Source organism: Halichoeres trimaculatus, unplaced genomic scaffold (assembly GCF_033239565.1).
Source record: "Halichoeres trimaculatus isolate MK-OKI-2021-1 unplaced genomic scaffold, fHalTri1.1 fHalTri1_scaffold_15, whole genome shotgun sequence".
NCBI lineage: Eukaryota > Metazoa > Chordata > Actinopteri > Labriformes > Labridae > Halichoeres > Halichoeres trimaculatus.
In genome coordinates, this window is record NW_027437193.1 from 10,903,563 (window position 1) to 10,919,089 (window position 15,527).

The 15,527-nt window shown below is 39.1% G+C and overlaps 1 protein-coding gene across 2 annotated transcripts in view; it reads left to right on the forward strand.

Moving 5' to 3' along the window:
• Positions 1-15,040, forward strand: part of gnal2 (guanine nucleotide binding protein (G protein), alpha activating activity polypeptide, olfactory type 2) — a 55,928-nt gene extending 40,888 nt beyond the window's left edge. For both annotated transcript variants that reach the window (XM_074688725.1, XM_074688726.1), the window contains exons 6-12: positions 6,631-6,685; positions 6,783-6,856; positions 8,591-8,649; positions 8,807-8,927; positions 10,538-10,668; positions 10,758-10,825; positions 12,696-15,040. In XM_074688725.1, coding sequence (XP_074544826.1) covers positions 6,631-6,685; positions 6,783-6,856; positions 8,591-8,649; positions 8,807-8,927; positions 10,538-10,668; positions 10,758-10,825; positions 12,696-12,842 — 655 coding nt within the window. In that variant the 3' untranslated portion in view covers positions 12,843-15,040. The remainder of the gene's footprint in view (positions 1-6,630; positions 6,686-6,782; positions 6,857-8,590; positions 8,650-8,806; positions 8,928-10,537; positions 10,669-10,757; positions 10,826-12,695) is intronic.
• The last annotated feature ends 487 nt before the right edge of the window (positions 15,041-15,527 follow it).

Here is a 15,527-nt window from a genome sequence, read left to right on the forward strand (position 1 = left end):
CTGCTCAATGGGCAGTAACATGTGACCTGGACCATGTGGGGGCAGAGGCCTGAGGGCCCCCGACACTCTGCATCTACTGTCCATCGACCTATTGGTGTGTGTGGGTGAAGTTCTTACTGCATGTGTGTCGCGTCTGTTTTTTGTGGAAAGATGAAGCTAACGACACAGAGAGACACAGGCCAAGTCAAGTGATACTGTCTAAAACAAAGGCTATACATAGCAACACAGACTGGCCCGCAGGACGAGTACAATGTGTTTTGGCTAAATACAGAGACGACCCAGCCCTGCAGACAGAGACAGAGGGGCTGTAACAGACAAGATAGTGGTGGAGGGGTTTTTATTTCTACTTGCCTTTTGAGATCAAACTGCTATAAAACAAGCTGTTTTTAAGTTAGATTTACGACTGGGTTAATGCGATGATACTTTAACAGGGGGAAATACGGAATTTTGTTCCTGCAAGGTCATATCTTGAATGATTATCCCTCTTTAAAATCAGTTTTTGAGCAATGACCCCAGTAAGATCTGATGTATTTGTCATTAAAAAGAGGAACAGTTGATTAGCGTGTCTCATTCACTAACCTGCTGCTAAAACCACGTGATGCAGCTCTGGCCATGTGAAAGATGTTCACCCATCTCAGACAAAAGCTCAGTACTGTTGCTTTTATGTTTAAATTCATTAAACATATTCCTCCTTATGACTAAACTTTTTAGACACTGTTTTCAGTAATCTGACAAACTTTCTACCTCAGACCTGTTTTCTCTACTTTTTTTTTTTTACCTCAGTTTAACTTCATTCTACAAACATCTTTCATATGTACAAGAAGTGCAGCTGATGGACTGAAAACAACAGCTACAGTATTATAATAGAAGACTAAGACAAAAAGGAGGCTTTTAATAAATACACCCTGCTTAAATTTAAACTAAATTCAATGCAGTAGAATCAATAAAATATGTGTGGGTAGAAAAAAAACTTGAAATTAGTGAAAGTTTAAAAAAATTGTAGGAAAAGATTTAAAGATATATATATCAAAAAAAATATGTCCTTTAAGGATGCTATGAGGAGGATCTGTTTTAATTGACTTCCTCGCCATGTTGTGGCCCAGACTCCTCACACACTATCGTAAATTACTTTAAGCAAGGTGTGTGTTTGTTTTGGAATTCAAAGAAAATCGAATTGAAACAAATTTTCTTTGTTCATGACGACTTTTTACTGGATACAACACACTGAGGTAAGAGACTGATCAGTACAGTTACATAGCACTGCAGTTTAAAACATGACATTAAGTAAATGTTTTTGCAGCCAGCTAAATGCTAGGGACATCGGCATCTCGGTGCTCCAACATATCAGGAGGCTAACGTGACAACAAGTAAACACTATCACTTAGTAAGTGGTTAGCGCAGCTGTAGAAGTTAGTGCAGCTTGCAGCCCAAGCTAAAGGCTAACTAGCCTTTAGCTTAAGCTGTATCACTCTCCTGTTTAGCTTTCTTCTGCTCTAACAGTTAGGCTCCTGTGTCCACCATCAACACAAAATTAGTCAAAGGAAGCGTTTTCAGCTGAGGGAAACACTGATGTCTTTGTTTTACCTCTTCTCACTACTAAACTTCGTCAGCCGGCGTGGTGTTTTGATAGAGACCTAGACGTGCCGTAAATCAATCCAGAAGTAGCAATTTAAAATAACCTGTAACCAAAAATATTGGCGGTGATAATCTCATTTTAAAGTGCGGATTACAATCAGGAATATATCTAGAAGGGAGACTTTTTCAAGATCACTTTCAAACTCCTCACAGCTCTTTTAATTAGGAAAATCATGGTAGGAGATGAAATAGTGATCACTGTAACCCAGTGAGAGTGCTTGTATTTCAGGGTGCCAGTCACAGGATAACTCAAGATGACATACTAAAGGATACCTTAAGACAGAGGAAGAGTTTCTGTCCTCAGGCCATCACATTGTTGAACATTTAAAACTGTCATAAAACTATAATTCACTTCATATACCTCATGCTCAACTACAACCTGTTTGTCTTTTTCTGCTTTGTACATTTGTTCCACTGCACATTTATGGCGGTATTCATTGCAGCATCTAAAGTAAATGTTTTCATATATTTTTGTACAAAAGTTTATTTTTACCTATTTAAACTATTTTTTTTAGTTGTGATATTGAGTGTTAATTTATAAATGCTTATACAGAGAGTCCAGTGCAAAACCAAAGTAAAATTCCTTATATTCTTTTTGTTACTTAGCAAAAAAGGCTTTTCTATCTTTGGTTCTTCTTGATCAGTTCACGGCAGTCCAACAGAAAATTTGCAACTACAACAATTTTTTATTAAACTTTTTTTTTTTTTCTAAAACTAATGCAGGGCTTTATTCACAAGGTTTTTAAAAAGCAGTGTTTTAATAGATACAGAAACTGTGTACAGTTTTGGAGTAACTCTGCCACAGAAAAAGCTAGCTGGCCTGTAATCCCTCAGATCCACACATTTGACAATCTGACCACATCAGAATGGATCTGGGAGGAAATTGAAGCAAACCAACGAAAACCACCACAAATTTTCTCAGACCTGAAAGCCAGCCTGTCTATTTGCAGCTCCAGACCAGAGCTGTGAACTGCACCCAAACCTTTTGATAAAACATAATCTTGACCAGCCTCTCCCTTATCAATGTTATCTTTTTTTTCCTCCTTCCCTTGTTCTTTTTTATTTCCCTCACTGGATATGAAGACTATATTTGGCTCTCCAGCTCTGTACCAATAGTACTCCTGTCACATGGCAGTCAGAAAGCGCTCAGTAATTATAACCTAGCTATGTTTCTGCAAAGAAGGCTGACTAAAAATACTCCCACATTGTTGCAGTGATGGGGCAAAAGCTGTTTTTCTTTGGAGTTTTTTTTTTTGGGATGTGAATGAACGTCTGTGTGTGCTCAGAGATGAGTGTGATGTTCAACTTCAAAAGCTGTAGGGTTCATTGGGTTTATTTTTCATTCTGTCCTTTGCTCTGAGAAAGACTCTAATGACCAAGAGAAAACGTAATTAGTTATGTTATGTGACTTAATGTGATTTTGGATTTTATAACTTCTGAGGAACTGACTACAGATCTGTGTTTCATACCTAGTTTTCTTTCCTTGCACAACTAAATGCTAAAATAATCAGCAAATTCTTTAGTCATCAGTTTGTATTTTTTTTCCCAGTAGCTGTATCATGACAACATTATCTTGATTGAAAATATTGAAAAACATTCTTCTGTTTCACATTGCGTTTGCATGTGTACACACTCATAGCCAAGAGCAAGATTCTGATCCTCTAATAATAACATTTTCCTTCTGTCTTTCGTGTAAAATAAGGTCCAGATTTAATCCTTCAGGCCATCTAAAAATATCATATGACTTGAAACCATTTGAGTGGTCAAAGGGAGTCATAGGTTTTATTTTGACAATTATTCACCAAACAGAAATATGAGAATCTGTTATCGAAATACTGCTTCGCTGTGCGGCTCATAAACTTCTCTCTGTATCTTCAAACTTCAGGCTGTAGGTGTTATGTCTTCACAAAGGTGAACGCTCAGGATAAGTTTAAGGTCCATCAATTCAGTTTATTGCATAACAAACAACTCAACAGTCATAAGGTCATGTTGAAAGCCAAAGGCAAGGTGTGGACCAGTCTGGGAATTTGACAGACTGGATTCCACCTCTGGCACACATACCTGGTTGAGTTAACATGCCGAGAGTTTAATGAGCTTTGAAAAGTGGAAGCTTCTGGTTAACGATAAGAAGAAAAGTGTTGAAAGCTTTGTTATTGTTGTCGTTGGTGTCATCTGACCATGTATTTGAGAGGTCAGCCCCTTAAACCAACTGAAAATAAACGGACAGCCCATCCCACTCAGTCTAGAAACTGAATGCTAACGGCTAATCTCATGTGCATCGGTGTGTGTGGCGTTCCGTGGTGTTTGTCTTGTGACATCATGGAGACACTAATATTAGAGCTGACAGATGCTGATTCAGGTTTTTGATCCACATTGTGTTATCATACATGCTGGATTCCCTCAAACTGAACCTTTGGGTTGAGGAACACCTGTCGCACCTGCTTCCCGTCTGCTGTGGTCTATAAGTGTCAGAACGACCAATCAGATTGGAGTTTTTAACCTGAGTGTGAGACAGTAGATTGACTCCACCTGGCTGCTTGGGGAATGATTAAATCATGTCGTCTTTATGTTTGGGATACTAATTTTCATTTGAACAATCTGATTGCTGCACGTTAGCCAAGCTTAGCAAGAACTTTACAGCCTGCACCACAGACAAGGATTTTTACCATGAAACTTCAAGCTTTTTCCCTTTTTAATTTTTTTTTCTTAACTGTGTCTGTTTGATTCTGAGACGACAAGTCATCAGCAAGTTATTTAACTCCAGGAAGCATCAGATTGAAAAATAATCACTTAAGAAATTGCAACTCAAGAACTTAGTAAACATTTTTAACAAAAGCTCAGTTACAGATGCAACAGTCTTATCCTGGTCTCATGGTGTAAAGTAACAGCGTAAAAGTACTTTGTTACAGTGCTTATGGGAGGATCTATACCTAACTTTAGTTTCCATATTCATTGCAGCTTTTACTTTTACTTCACTACATTAAAAAGGACAAAAAACTGTTACTTTTACTCCACTACATTTACATAATCTCACTACAAAATAAAATGTTAATATAATTGTCTCATCGCGTATGGATTATCGGGACTGTGTGTTTTTCATCTCAGCGAGACACAGCCTGGGAATATTCCTCAGTCTTTACAGCAGGATGGAAGCAGCATCCTCCACTGGTGATAGTAGAGATGATGGACACCTGTCGCCATATCTAAAAACATTCTTGCTTTTAGTTTAGACAACTTAATCCAGGGATGGGTGCCTTTCACATTTGAATCAATACGGTACCGATTCCCGGTACCTGGCAATCGGTACCGGTACTCAACGGTACCAATTTTCGGTACTTTTTGTGTTCATGGGGAAAAAAATATCAATTTGTTCAATTATAAAGTATACATTTTTTTCAACTGAAATTATTCCTTCTCCATTATTTAACCTTGCAATGCTGTGTTCATGCATGCATGTCCAGCATGGAAAATTGCCTACTCTTCCACTCTCTCACAGTCACAAGGATGCATTTAGGTACCTAAACATGGTACATTTTGATTTTATATGAATCGATACCCGGTACTTTTGACAGAATTCGGTTGGTACCTATAAGAGTACCTGATTCGATACCCATCCCTAACTTGAAGTGCCTCTTGTGTTTGCTGAAGAACAACAAAATATTTGTGTTCAAAAACTCACCATCAAACCTAAAAAAAAGAGGGAGCAAGAGGAGAAGAAAGGAGAGAGGGAGGGAGAAAAGGGAGGAAGCAAGAGGCGGAGGAAGTTGAGCAAGGGAGGGAAAATTCATCTTAATAAAGCTCACAAGCTTTAATGAGATTAATTTTCAGAGAAACAACTTTTTATAACTGTTTTGTTTCATTGTACTTTGACTTTTGATACTTTAAATTTGAGCTACTTTAAGACTTTTACTCAAGTGATTTTTTTAGTGAAATATCTGTACTTTTACTCAAGTATGGCTTTCAAGCACTTCATACACCACTGGTATCAGGTATTGACAGGTGGGTGTTTGTATCTGGGCTTTTGGGATTGGTGCATCTCCCAAATTGTGAATTGTGATATTGTTATAAAGCTCAGCTTTAGACTGGTTTCTTCAAGAGAATTTACTTTTTCACTTGGTAGTTCTTTTGTATTGTAACCTAATAAAATGAAACTTGATTTTTTAGTTACGTTCTAGCTTTGGCCCCCTAGTTTCCTGATCTGCTCCTCTTGCAGGTCAGCCCAGGTGACAAGGCTTTATGCTTGTTTCCTGTCTTATTATTGTCTGTTGTGAGGAAAATGTGCTTCCTATACATTAGTCCGGGTGTGAAGAGTTTGTTTCATAAAGTCTGTCTAAAAAATCGTTGTATCTTTTCACTTTTTCTCCATCAGTCTCTATAAATGAAGCCTTAAAATCAGCACTCTGGAGTCTTCTAATTTGTGATCCAGATCATCCAGGGGCCTGTGACCATGTCCCCCCCACTCTCAGTGTCCTGAGCAGGCTGTGCTGCAGAGCGGCCCTGCTGCTGCTGCTGCTGCTGCTGCAAATGCTCTCTGTAGTGAAGAGACAGCAACAGCAAGCTGCCTAACCTCCACAATAACCGCCTTATGTAATCACTCTGGTTAGAGACAGACCAAAATAGACCAGACTGAGCAGCTCTGCCCTCTTGTGGCAAGCAGCTGATACAACACCGGCCTGCAGAGCTCCTATGGGGAGTCAGACATGGCGGCCTCCTTTGCAGCATCCTGTACAGCTCACATTAACATCTGATGCAGCGAAATACATACATTTGATGAATTATACACAGATTTTTGAAAACTGGTATTTTTTGACCAAAGCTCTGGTTCAGTTACTGGATTCATTTGGAAACATTTTTGAGTCTCTTAATACTTAAAGAAGTCAGTGCTTGTGTAATATGTTTGTTTTTGAATCTGTTGGTCTTTTGTTTCCCTGCAGCCTGTAGCTTCAACACTGTAGCACAAAGCTAACCTTGTTCTTCTTCTTCCTCTCTTTGCAGTTTCCTTGACAGAATTGACTCTGTAAGACAGAACGACTACACACCAACGGACCAGGTCAGTTTCCTCACCGACGTGCAGTTTTCACTTCTGGAAGGGTGCTGATCATACACTTTACTGAACCAAATCTGTCTTCATGTCCATGTTTTTGCAGGACCTGCTACGCTGCCGAGTGTTAACTTCAGGGATTTTTGAGACGAGGTTCCAAGTAGACAAAGTGAACTTTCAGTAAGTCCTGCTCATCTGCCAGTCAGATATTATTATGTTTTCTGATTACAAAAAAAAGTTGATAAGGAGGTTTTAAAGACACTAACTTGGGATAAAGTTTTTGTCTAGCAGTAAATCATGCAAAGCCAAATCGATCACAGTATACTCTCTTTAGGCTAAGAGTTATATAATCCTGGGTGCGGCTGGTTTAACTGACAGGTGAGTGCCCTGTAACTGTTTATCAGGAGGCTAAAGGCCTGCCTCATCTCCACCTCTTTGCTGATTTCTAGATTAGCCACCAGTTACTTTGAGTCAGCCTGTCCAACATGATCACAACACCTCCTCAGAAACCAGTAGATGACATCACTGTGTAAATATCCACGTTTTACATAATCAGTGTCTATTGTGAAATATTTTTATCCCACAAAGAAAAAGTCTGGAGTCATGGACGGCAATTTACCATGAGCTGTATTCGGCCTTTTGGTATCAAAGGATTTGCTTTTTTGTAACTTATTTTCCCGTCCCCGAGAAAAAAACTAACTATAAATCTGTAAAAGTTTGTGGTTTTTCAGATTGTGGGGAGCTCAAACTGTCACCAACGCACTGACAAAATTAATGATAACTTTCCGTTTCAAATAGTTGAAAGAATTCTATTAAACAATGGCAATGGGATACTGTTTTCTATTCAGGGTGACTACGAATTATTAACTTGTCTAGTGTTTTCCACTCAAACAAAGAAAAAGTTCAATGAAATAAAAACTAGTCTACTTGTAGGGGAACTTATTTAGACTTGAAGGAAATCAGAGTGCTTTAGACATATTGTTTACTTTATAAATGAAATCTATGGACACTCATTTAGGGAAGTCTTTCTCTTCTCCTTATGTAATGTAATCTGCTCAAAGTTTGAGTTTGTGAAAAAGTCGGCTCCTTGGGCCCCCCTTTGTTTTATCATTTCCGAACAATCACCACCAGATATGACCGAGGGGACATGCTCTTTAGAAACCATTTGATCCAGGCTTCTTTTTGCATCATTGTTGGATAAAAATCCTAGTAAGGAATTCCCTCTTGGGTGTTGTGGCTATATTTACCAGAGATGGCGTTTAGAGCCTGAGATTTCACTGAACAAAACAGTGAGCCCCAGCGGCAGGAAGCTGAGGAAGAAAAAAAAAGCGTCATTGCGGCGTCTCACTGCCGTCGACAGATTTGATTTCAAAGTAAGCAGAGAGTCATTGACCACCCCTCGCAGTTATGAGAACAGCCGGTAAAAGTTAGCACAATGTTTTGTAACGGCTATGATGTCACATGTTATGACCTATTTCTCCAGTCACAGACACAACAGACTTATTCTGCCATCTGAAACAGGCCTTTGTAACATATTATATCATCCTGAATGATGGATGTGAAAACTCTGGGACATAGCTCCCCTTAGGGTGTTAATTTATACTCCTAATCTCTGATGAAGCTATCCAGCAAGGGGTTGCACAGGGTACAAATATCTGTTGTCCTCATTATTTACCTCTGAATTGATTATAGATGAATACAGACTTGTTGCTTCAAGATACAGGATCTCTATTGATAAGTAAACTCCAGCTTTAATTTAGATATTTTTATGTTTACATGCATTAATCATGATTCATAAAACAGAGAGCTGGATGTTCAGAAGCTAGCAGTCTTTAGCACAGTCTGTGTCTTAGAGGGCAGCAGTGAGTGTGTTGATGTGTCTGATCTGACCCAGCATTTTTGTCTCCCTCATAGCATGTTTGATGTTGGGGGCCAGAGAGATGAAAGGAGAAAATGGATCCAGTGCTTTAACGGTGAGACCTCCACCTTGTTTTTCTTTTTCTACTGCTTCAAATAGCCGCACTGTACCTACTTCCTGTAGTATTTCTGCCTTTTTTTAGCATCACGTCACCTCCTGCTCCCGGGTTATTCCTGAACACTCTTAATATATTTCCTTTTCTCTTCACACAGACGTCACTGCTATCATCTTCGTGGTGGCCAGCAGCAGCTACAACATGGTAATAAGGGAAGACAACAACACCAACCGGCTACGGGAAGCCCTGGATCTCTTCCGCAGTATTTGGAACAACAGGTGAGTCAAACTCTGAGATTCGTGGTTCACTTATTTTTTCCTCACTCTGACATCAGGATGTAAATCAGTGAACTCAAATTGTTTTGTAGGATCCTAAATTAAGTGATAGAGCGTTTGGGGCGGCTATGCTTCCGTCTAAGCACTGCCTCGACATGGATTTTGCCTGCAATATCGAAATGGAAACATGTTTCCATCCCTGTACACACACATTTTGATTTAAGTAACACATGATGGAGAATTATACTGCCCTTTCCTCACAAGTTTGATGTCAGCAAATAACAGCACTTCCTTGATTTGTTTCCATCACAGCCTTTATAAATGTGTGGTTCAGTGATGACTTGGTTGTCCTTGGTTCAAAATGATAAAAAGAAACTTCTTTAGCCATGACTTGTGGTCAATATATTTCAAACTGTTGCTCTGCTAAAGCTCAATAATTAATCTGATAACAAACAGATCTTTTTTATCCCTGAAAATCTCTTCAAAATTAAAGTCCCCTTCAGGAAAGGGTTTAATTTTCAGTAAAAACGAACCACAACTCAAACAAATTCAACAACAGAATAAGTAAGATGTCTAAAAATACAAACAGAGAAGACACATCAAACTTTAAGCTGAGCACAGAGACGCTCCTAAAACCTGATACCTAGTACACCGGGTTGAGGTAAGGTTACAGTACAGTTAAGTAGCATTGATGTTTAAAACGTGACATCAAGCAAAGTTGTAAGTTTGTGTCTTATGTCAGTAGCTGGCCATACGTAGCGCTAGCAACCTGGTACTACAATGTATCCGTCGACTAACGTGACAAAAAACAAACTGTCAGTTCTTACAGTAGTTTACTAACCATCCATCCATAGCACTACTGACAGCCTGATGCCGTGAGACGTGTTGCTAATGTGTAAGGTTAGTCCCAACATGAGCCCACTGACAGTGAGGCTCCTGAGTCCAACATTACTAAAAAATTGATGGAAGAATTTTTTTTCAGTAGAGAAAAACAAAAAGTGCCATAAACCACTTGGTCTTGCTCAACCTGATCGGGGAGCCACAAAGTAGCATTTTGAAATAACCTGTATAACCTGTACCTATACTGGCGCTGATAATCTTATTTAAAGTGTGGATTATGATCAAAAAAATATCTAAAAAGGAAGACTTTTTCAAAATCACGTTGAAACTCCTCACAGCCTTTTTAAGCTTATTCAACACATCTAAATATAACACATGCGAGACTCAAAAAGAGGAAATTTGTTTTTTATCAAATGAGGTACTGTCATCCTTCATCCTATTCCAGCTTCAGCCCATAATGAAATTTTAGAGTAGTGATATGCTAACAAGAACAGGACGGTACGTACGGATTTATAGAATAAGCAATTTTCATTGGGCACAGTCAAAAGTAGTTAACTTAAATTTTTGATACTAGCAAACTGTCTCAAACAGCATGTTCATGATAAAAACAACTCAATTTATTTGGTACTTCAAGCAACTTACTAAGTGCAAGAATAATTAAATTCATTAAAACAGAATAATTGAAGCAAATGTTTGAGTGCAGTGAACTGAAGGCTTTCAGAGTGTTCCTCACACAGCTAACATGCCTCTTTAATTTCGTGTTTGTCTTTCAGATGGTTACGCACTATATCGGTCATTCTATTCCTGAACAAACAGGACATGCTGGCTGAGAAAGTATTAGCTGGAAAATCCAAAATTGAAGACTACTTCCCTGAATATGCTCGCTACACCATACCAAATGAAGGTTGGTACCTAACACTAGAATAACTCAAACACTGACTGTTTTTTTATTGTTTTTTTATTGTTGACATTGAATCTGTTGTTTTTTTAAAGCAACTCCTGAACCCGGCGAGGACCCAAGAGTGACAAGAGCTAAGTTCTTCATCCGAGACGAGTTCCTTGTGAGTAAAGAGCTATTCCTCTGAACTGTTTGAAGTGAGGTTAATGAATGGGCAGCCTCGCCCTGTTAATTCATAACTCACTTTAATGATAGCAAACACAAACAAAGACCACAATGCTTTGAACTTGAGAAAACACTTGTGCTGACTGTAACCTTCTCATGAGGACGAGTCGTCTGCAGCTGGTTTCTGCAAATCCCAAACAAAATCCTCTTAACTCAAGATCTAACTTTTAAATCTTTCTCTAGAGCTTTTTTTGCAGTATTCCTTTAATGTTTATGTTAACACATCTGTTTTAAAGAGCTAGTGTCATTATATTCAAAGTGATGAAAATACACCAGAGTTAACTGAAAGACTAGTTTCATCAGCAGTAGCGTCAGCTGTTGTCGGTGGGCCTCCTAGGGACTACTCATAATAATTTAAATGCTGTACAGTAAAAACATGAAGTGTGTGCTTCATTTGCAGTAGTAACCTGAGCATGCTCAAAGTAAACTAACTGTATAAGTCTTTGCACACTGGGTCTGTTTTTTTCGTCCAAAATTGACACACGTTAAAAAAAAAATTCATCCTATGTTGTGTCAATCAAGTTTGCACACTCACGTTGACGCATTCCTCCATCATAATTTTTCCTGAACAGGTTCGGTTTAATGCGTTTTTTGCTTTAGCCAAGCAGGGTCGTAATTTCGGACAATTTTTAGATAATGAATCAAGAGTTTTGTGTGTGTGTGTGTGTGTGTGTGTGTGTGTGTGTGTGTGTGTGTGTGTGTGTGTGCATACCTCAAAAATACTGACAGCTGCGTGATGACTGCTTAATAATTCTGTTTTTCTTATACTGCAAATTTTGCAATTCATACGCATCAAATTCAGCGTGCAAGGTTTCTTTGTCTGGCTTTTTTTAAAATTACGAATCCAAAAAACGCATCCAAAAATAACTTATCCGTGTGCAAAGGCCTTTAGACAGCAGTATTGTTCACAATATATGCGAGATACATTGTTTAGTGGTTGAGAAAAGACCTGAGGGGAGTTCGTTTGGCTTAGGGGTTAGGTTATACACCCTATCTACTGGGGTACGAGGGTTGTCACAACACCAGCATGTTGAACTTTGATTCAATACCCCTCCCTCTCAACAATCCACAGGTTGGATCTGGTAGGAAACTTAATAAAGACCAAGTGACATCTCTGTTTCTCTCTTCTGCTCTAAGTCTGTCTGTCAGACAGTTAGCAGTGTTGTGGCTGTGATGGAGGGCAGAGCAGAGACACACAGCAGGCAAAACAAAAGCCAAAATCAAGTCCACCACCCTGCTTGTTTGTGCAGATATGTTGCTGTATTTCTAGGTTTTCAGAGGTTTACTTTCCTGAGACAATTGAAAAACAACTTCCTATGTTTCAGCTTCATTGTTTTGTTTTTTCACTGGAACTCTCTAAACTCTGTCTCCAAGTTAATGGACCACTGCGGCTTACTCGATCATTTACTCAGAGTAACTTCAGTCTGGAAAAATTAGTTAGGATCTTCTTTTTCTCATAGGCTTCAGTGCATTTTGATACTGTAAAATGTAGAAATAAAAAGATGTTTTTGAAGCAAATGGTATAAAAAAAAGTATCATCCGATACTTTTATCACGGTCATATTTTTTTGCCATGTTTTATGCCTTGTGGGGTTAAAATTACAGATGGAAATTGTCAGCGCTCTGAAAAGCTCTTATGTAAAGTTACAGAAGCAGTGACATGCAGTAATGTATATATTGTCACATAAGATGTAAAACATTCAAAATGGAAGAGAAATTTTAAGATCTATAGGAGTAAAGGTCAGTAACTGCAGCGGAGGGTCACACCTGTAGGAGACTAACATCTCCTCGCTCTCGTCTCCTCCACAGCGGATCAGCACTGCGAGCGGCGACGGCAGACACTACTGCTACCCACACTTCACCTGCGCCGTGGACACAGAGAACATCCGGCGGGTGTTCAACGACTGCCGGGACATCATCCAGAGAATGCACCTGCGGCAGTACGAACTCTTGTGATGGGAGACCGCCTCCGTCAGCCTTCTGTGTTTTTTTTTCCTCCACCGTTCTGCATCCTTGACAAACCCCTTCTCTTCCTCCTCACCCCAAAGAAGACCCTCAACTCCCCCGATCACCCCTCCTGTCGAGGACTATGAAGTACTACTGAAGTGTGTCAAATCCTCTTCCTCTTCTTAACTTCTCAGCTTTTTGTACTTCTTTTTTCTGAGACAGATTCATCCCCGTTTTCACCAACGTGAAGGAAGTTTTGGGGAACAAATTGTTGCGTGCCGCTGATTTTTATTTCTTTATCCTTTTGAATGCCTTGATTTTTGTCATTCCACTAAGCCTTGGGCTACCTCCTTTTTCCCCCTTTGTTTTCTGATTTTTGGCTTTGTCATTGGACCTGGACTGGCAGGTGTGAAAACATAAAACACACCTACAGGACCTCAGTGTAGAGGCAGTGTGAGTGTGTTGATGTGTGTGTGTGTGTGTGTGATGAAGAGAAGGAGGAATGCCATGTGAGTGAGCATTTGCGTGTGTTTTGCCTGCTGGTCAAAGCCGGCATCACCACCATGACCTTTGACCCCTCTACTTTCTTTATTTTTCCCTGTTTTTTGCCCTGTCACCCCCTCCAATTTGCTTCGTGTCGACCGGAAAGACAGGAGCGTACGGAGAGGATCCGAGTGGATGTGGAGATAAATGCACTTTGCATCAGGTTCCTTAATGTTTTTCTTTTTTTTGGGTTGTTGTTTTTTCTCCAGAGGAAGCATACACACAATGTAGCATCACAATATTTATTACCCTGTCACGATGTTAGCTTTGCCGAGCTGCAGGGTGCACCGAGCAACCGAGAGACGCGAGGAATGAAGGATTTAAAAAAGAAGTGGGAGAAGCGGGGCAGGAAACTCGAAGACACAAAGAAGGATTTGAAATGAAGGAAAAGGGACTGAGCTCTCTGCACCTTAGCCCTGCTGCCTCCACGGACTCGGACCTGCCTCTTTTTTTTTGTGTTTTTTTTTTTTCCACACAAACCATCCTTTTAGCGTAGAGATACTGATGGGAGGGGAGGGAGGGGGACGGGAGAGAAAATGTATTGTTCCTTTTTTTTTTCTTGGTTTTTGTTTTTTGTTAACTTGTACACTGTGCAAGGTTGAATTATCCTGTACAGACTGTAAAATGTAATATTATTTTGTACAACTTAATTGAAAGAAAAACAAATCTACTTGTAGATCTTTGTGCCTTGATTATGGCTGTACCTGTAAATGAGCTCAGATGTAAGTATGTTTTCGACTGCGCTGTACAGCTTGATGTCAATCTCTATCAGCAGCGGAAGACTGCGGGTAGAGGACTTTCTCTGTAGAGTTTAGTTTTTTCTGGTTTATAAAAAAAGAGGAAATGCTGTTTAGTAAAAAATAAAAAATAGGGAAAAAATCCTAAAAACCTGTATACATTATGCAAATTAACCACTTACCTGCAGTGAAGACCAGATGTTGCAGCGCCATGCCTTTTGTTTTTTTGTTGGTTTTATTTTTTCCTCCTTTAATTCTTTGATTTTTTTGAATTTCACAGCTTTAAACAAACATTGGAAATCCATTGAAAGTGTCCAAATTGCAACCTGGTGTTGTTTTAATAGGAACCAACGTTTTTTCGATATGAAGTGTGTGAGATCTGTACTGATGTGCGTGCCTGTGCGCATGTGTACATAAAACAAACATAGACTCACAGACGCATTGTGTGCGAGCGTGCGTGTGTGCGTGTGAGAGAGCAAGGGCAAGTGTGCTGTGTGTGTAAAATTTTATAAATGTATGTACATGTAAATTTATAGGTCTATATAAATATATATGTACAATTATACATGTTTAATTATGTGTGTGCCTAGGTGTACATACCTATGTATGTATACGGTAAATATGTATACATACACACATAGGAAAGCATGTTTAGAATGGAGATGAATAAATGAGAGCGTGCAATATTAGTAATTCTTTGGTCCTTTGGAGCCATACTGATGGCACAGGCACTATGAATGTGTGAGCAGCACCCAACAAGACAAGCTCTTCTCCTTGTACAAACAGCATCAGCCTTTTCTTCTGCTACAGTACACGTCTATCCCTGACAGAGAGTGAACTGACTGGAGGTGCAAAAACCTTGTTTGGCCTGGGAGGATGATTAAATGACATTTTTATTTTCTTTAAATAAAGAGGCACATTAGAGGACTTTGCTTTATTTCCATCTTGGTGTCCAGTTGTGTTCACATTTGTTGCCGCAGAGGTGATTCTTTTTTCAATCCGTTTATTTAAATGTGGAGAGTGCTGTGGAGTTGTTTCAAGGATCAGTCTTTCCTTCAATGCTCTTCAATCCAAATACCCTGCAAGACGATCCTCCTTTATAAATTAATAATATGGGGCGTGACATTTATCTAAAACACACAAGTTTAACATTCATTATTTAGGTGATAATGTTTTTTAATTTTTTTTATTTTTAGTCCTGTCACACAAGTGCAGGGAATAATGTTGTTTTGCACAATAACATTTCTAACAATGATCCCAAAACGATGAAATAGTTATATTTTAAACAGCCTAAAACACCAGAAAAATATATCAAAATATTTGTACAAACAAGTATTGAGTGGTTGCAAACTATTCAAATCCTTTACTTTATTGCAAATAGTGCAAAGATAACACACTGAATGTATGAAACACA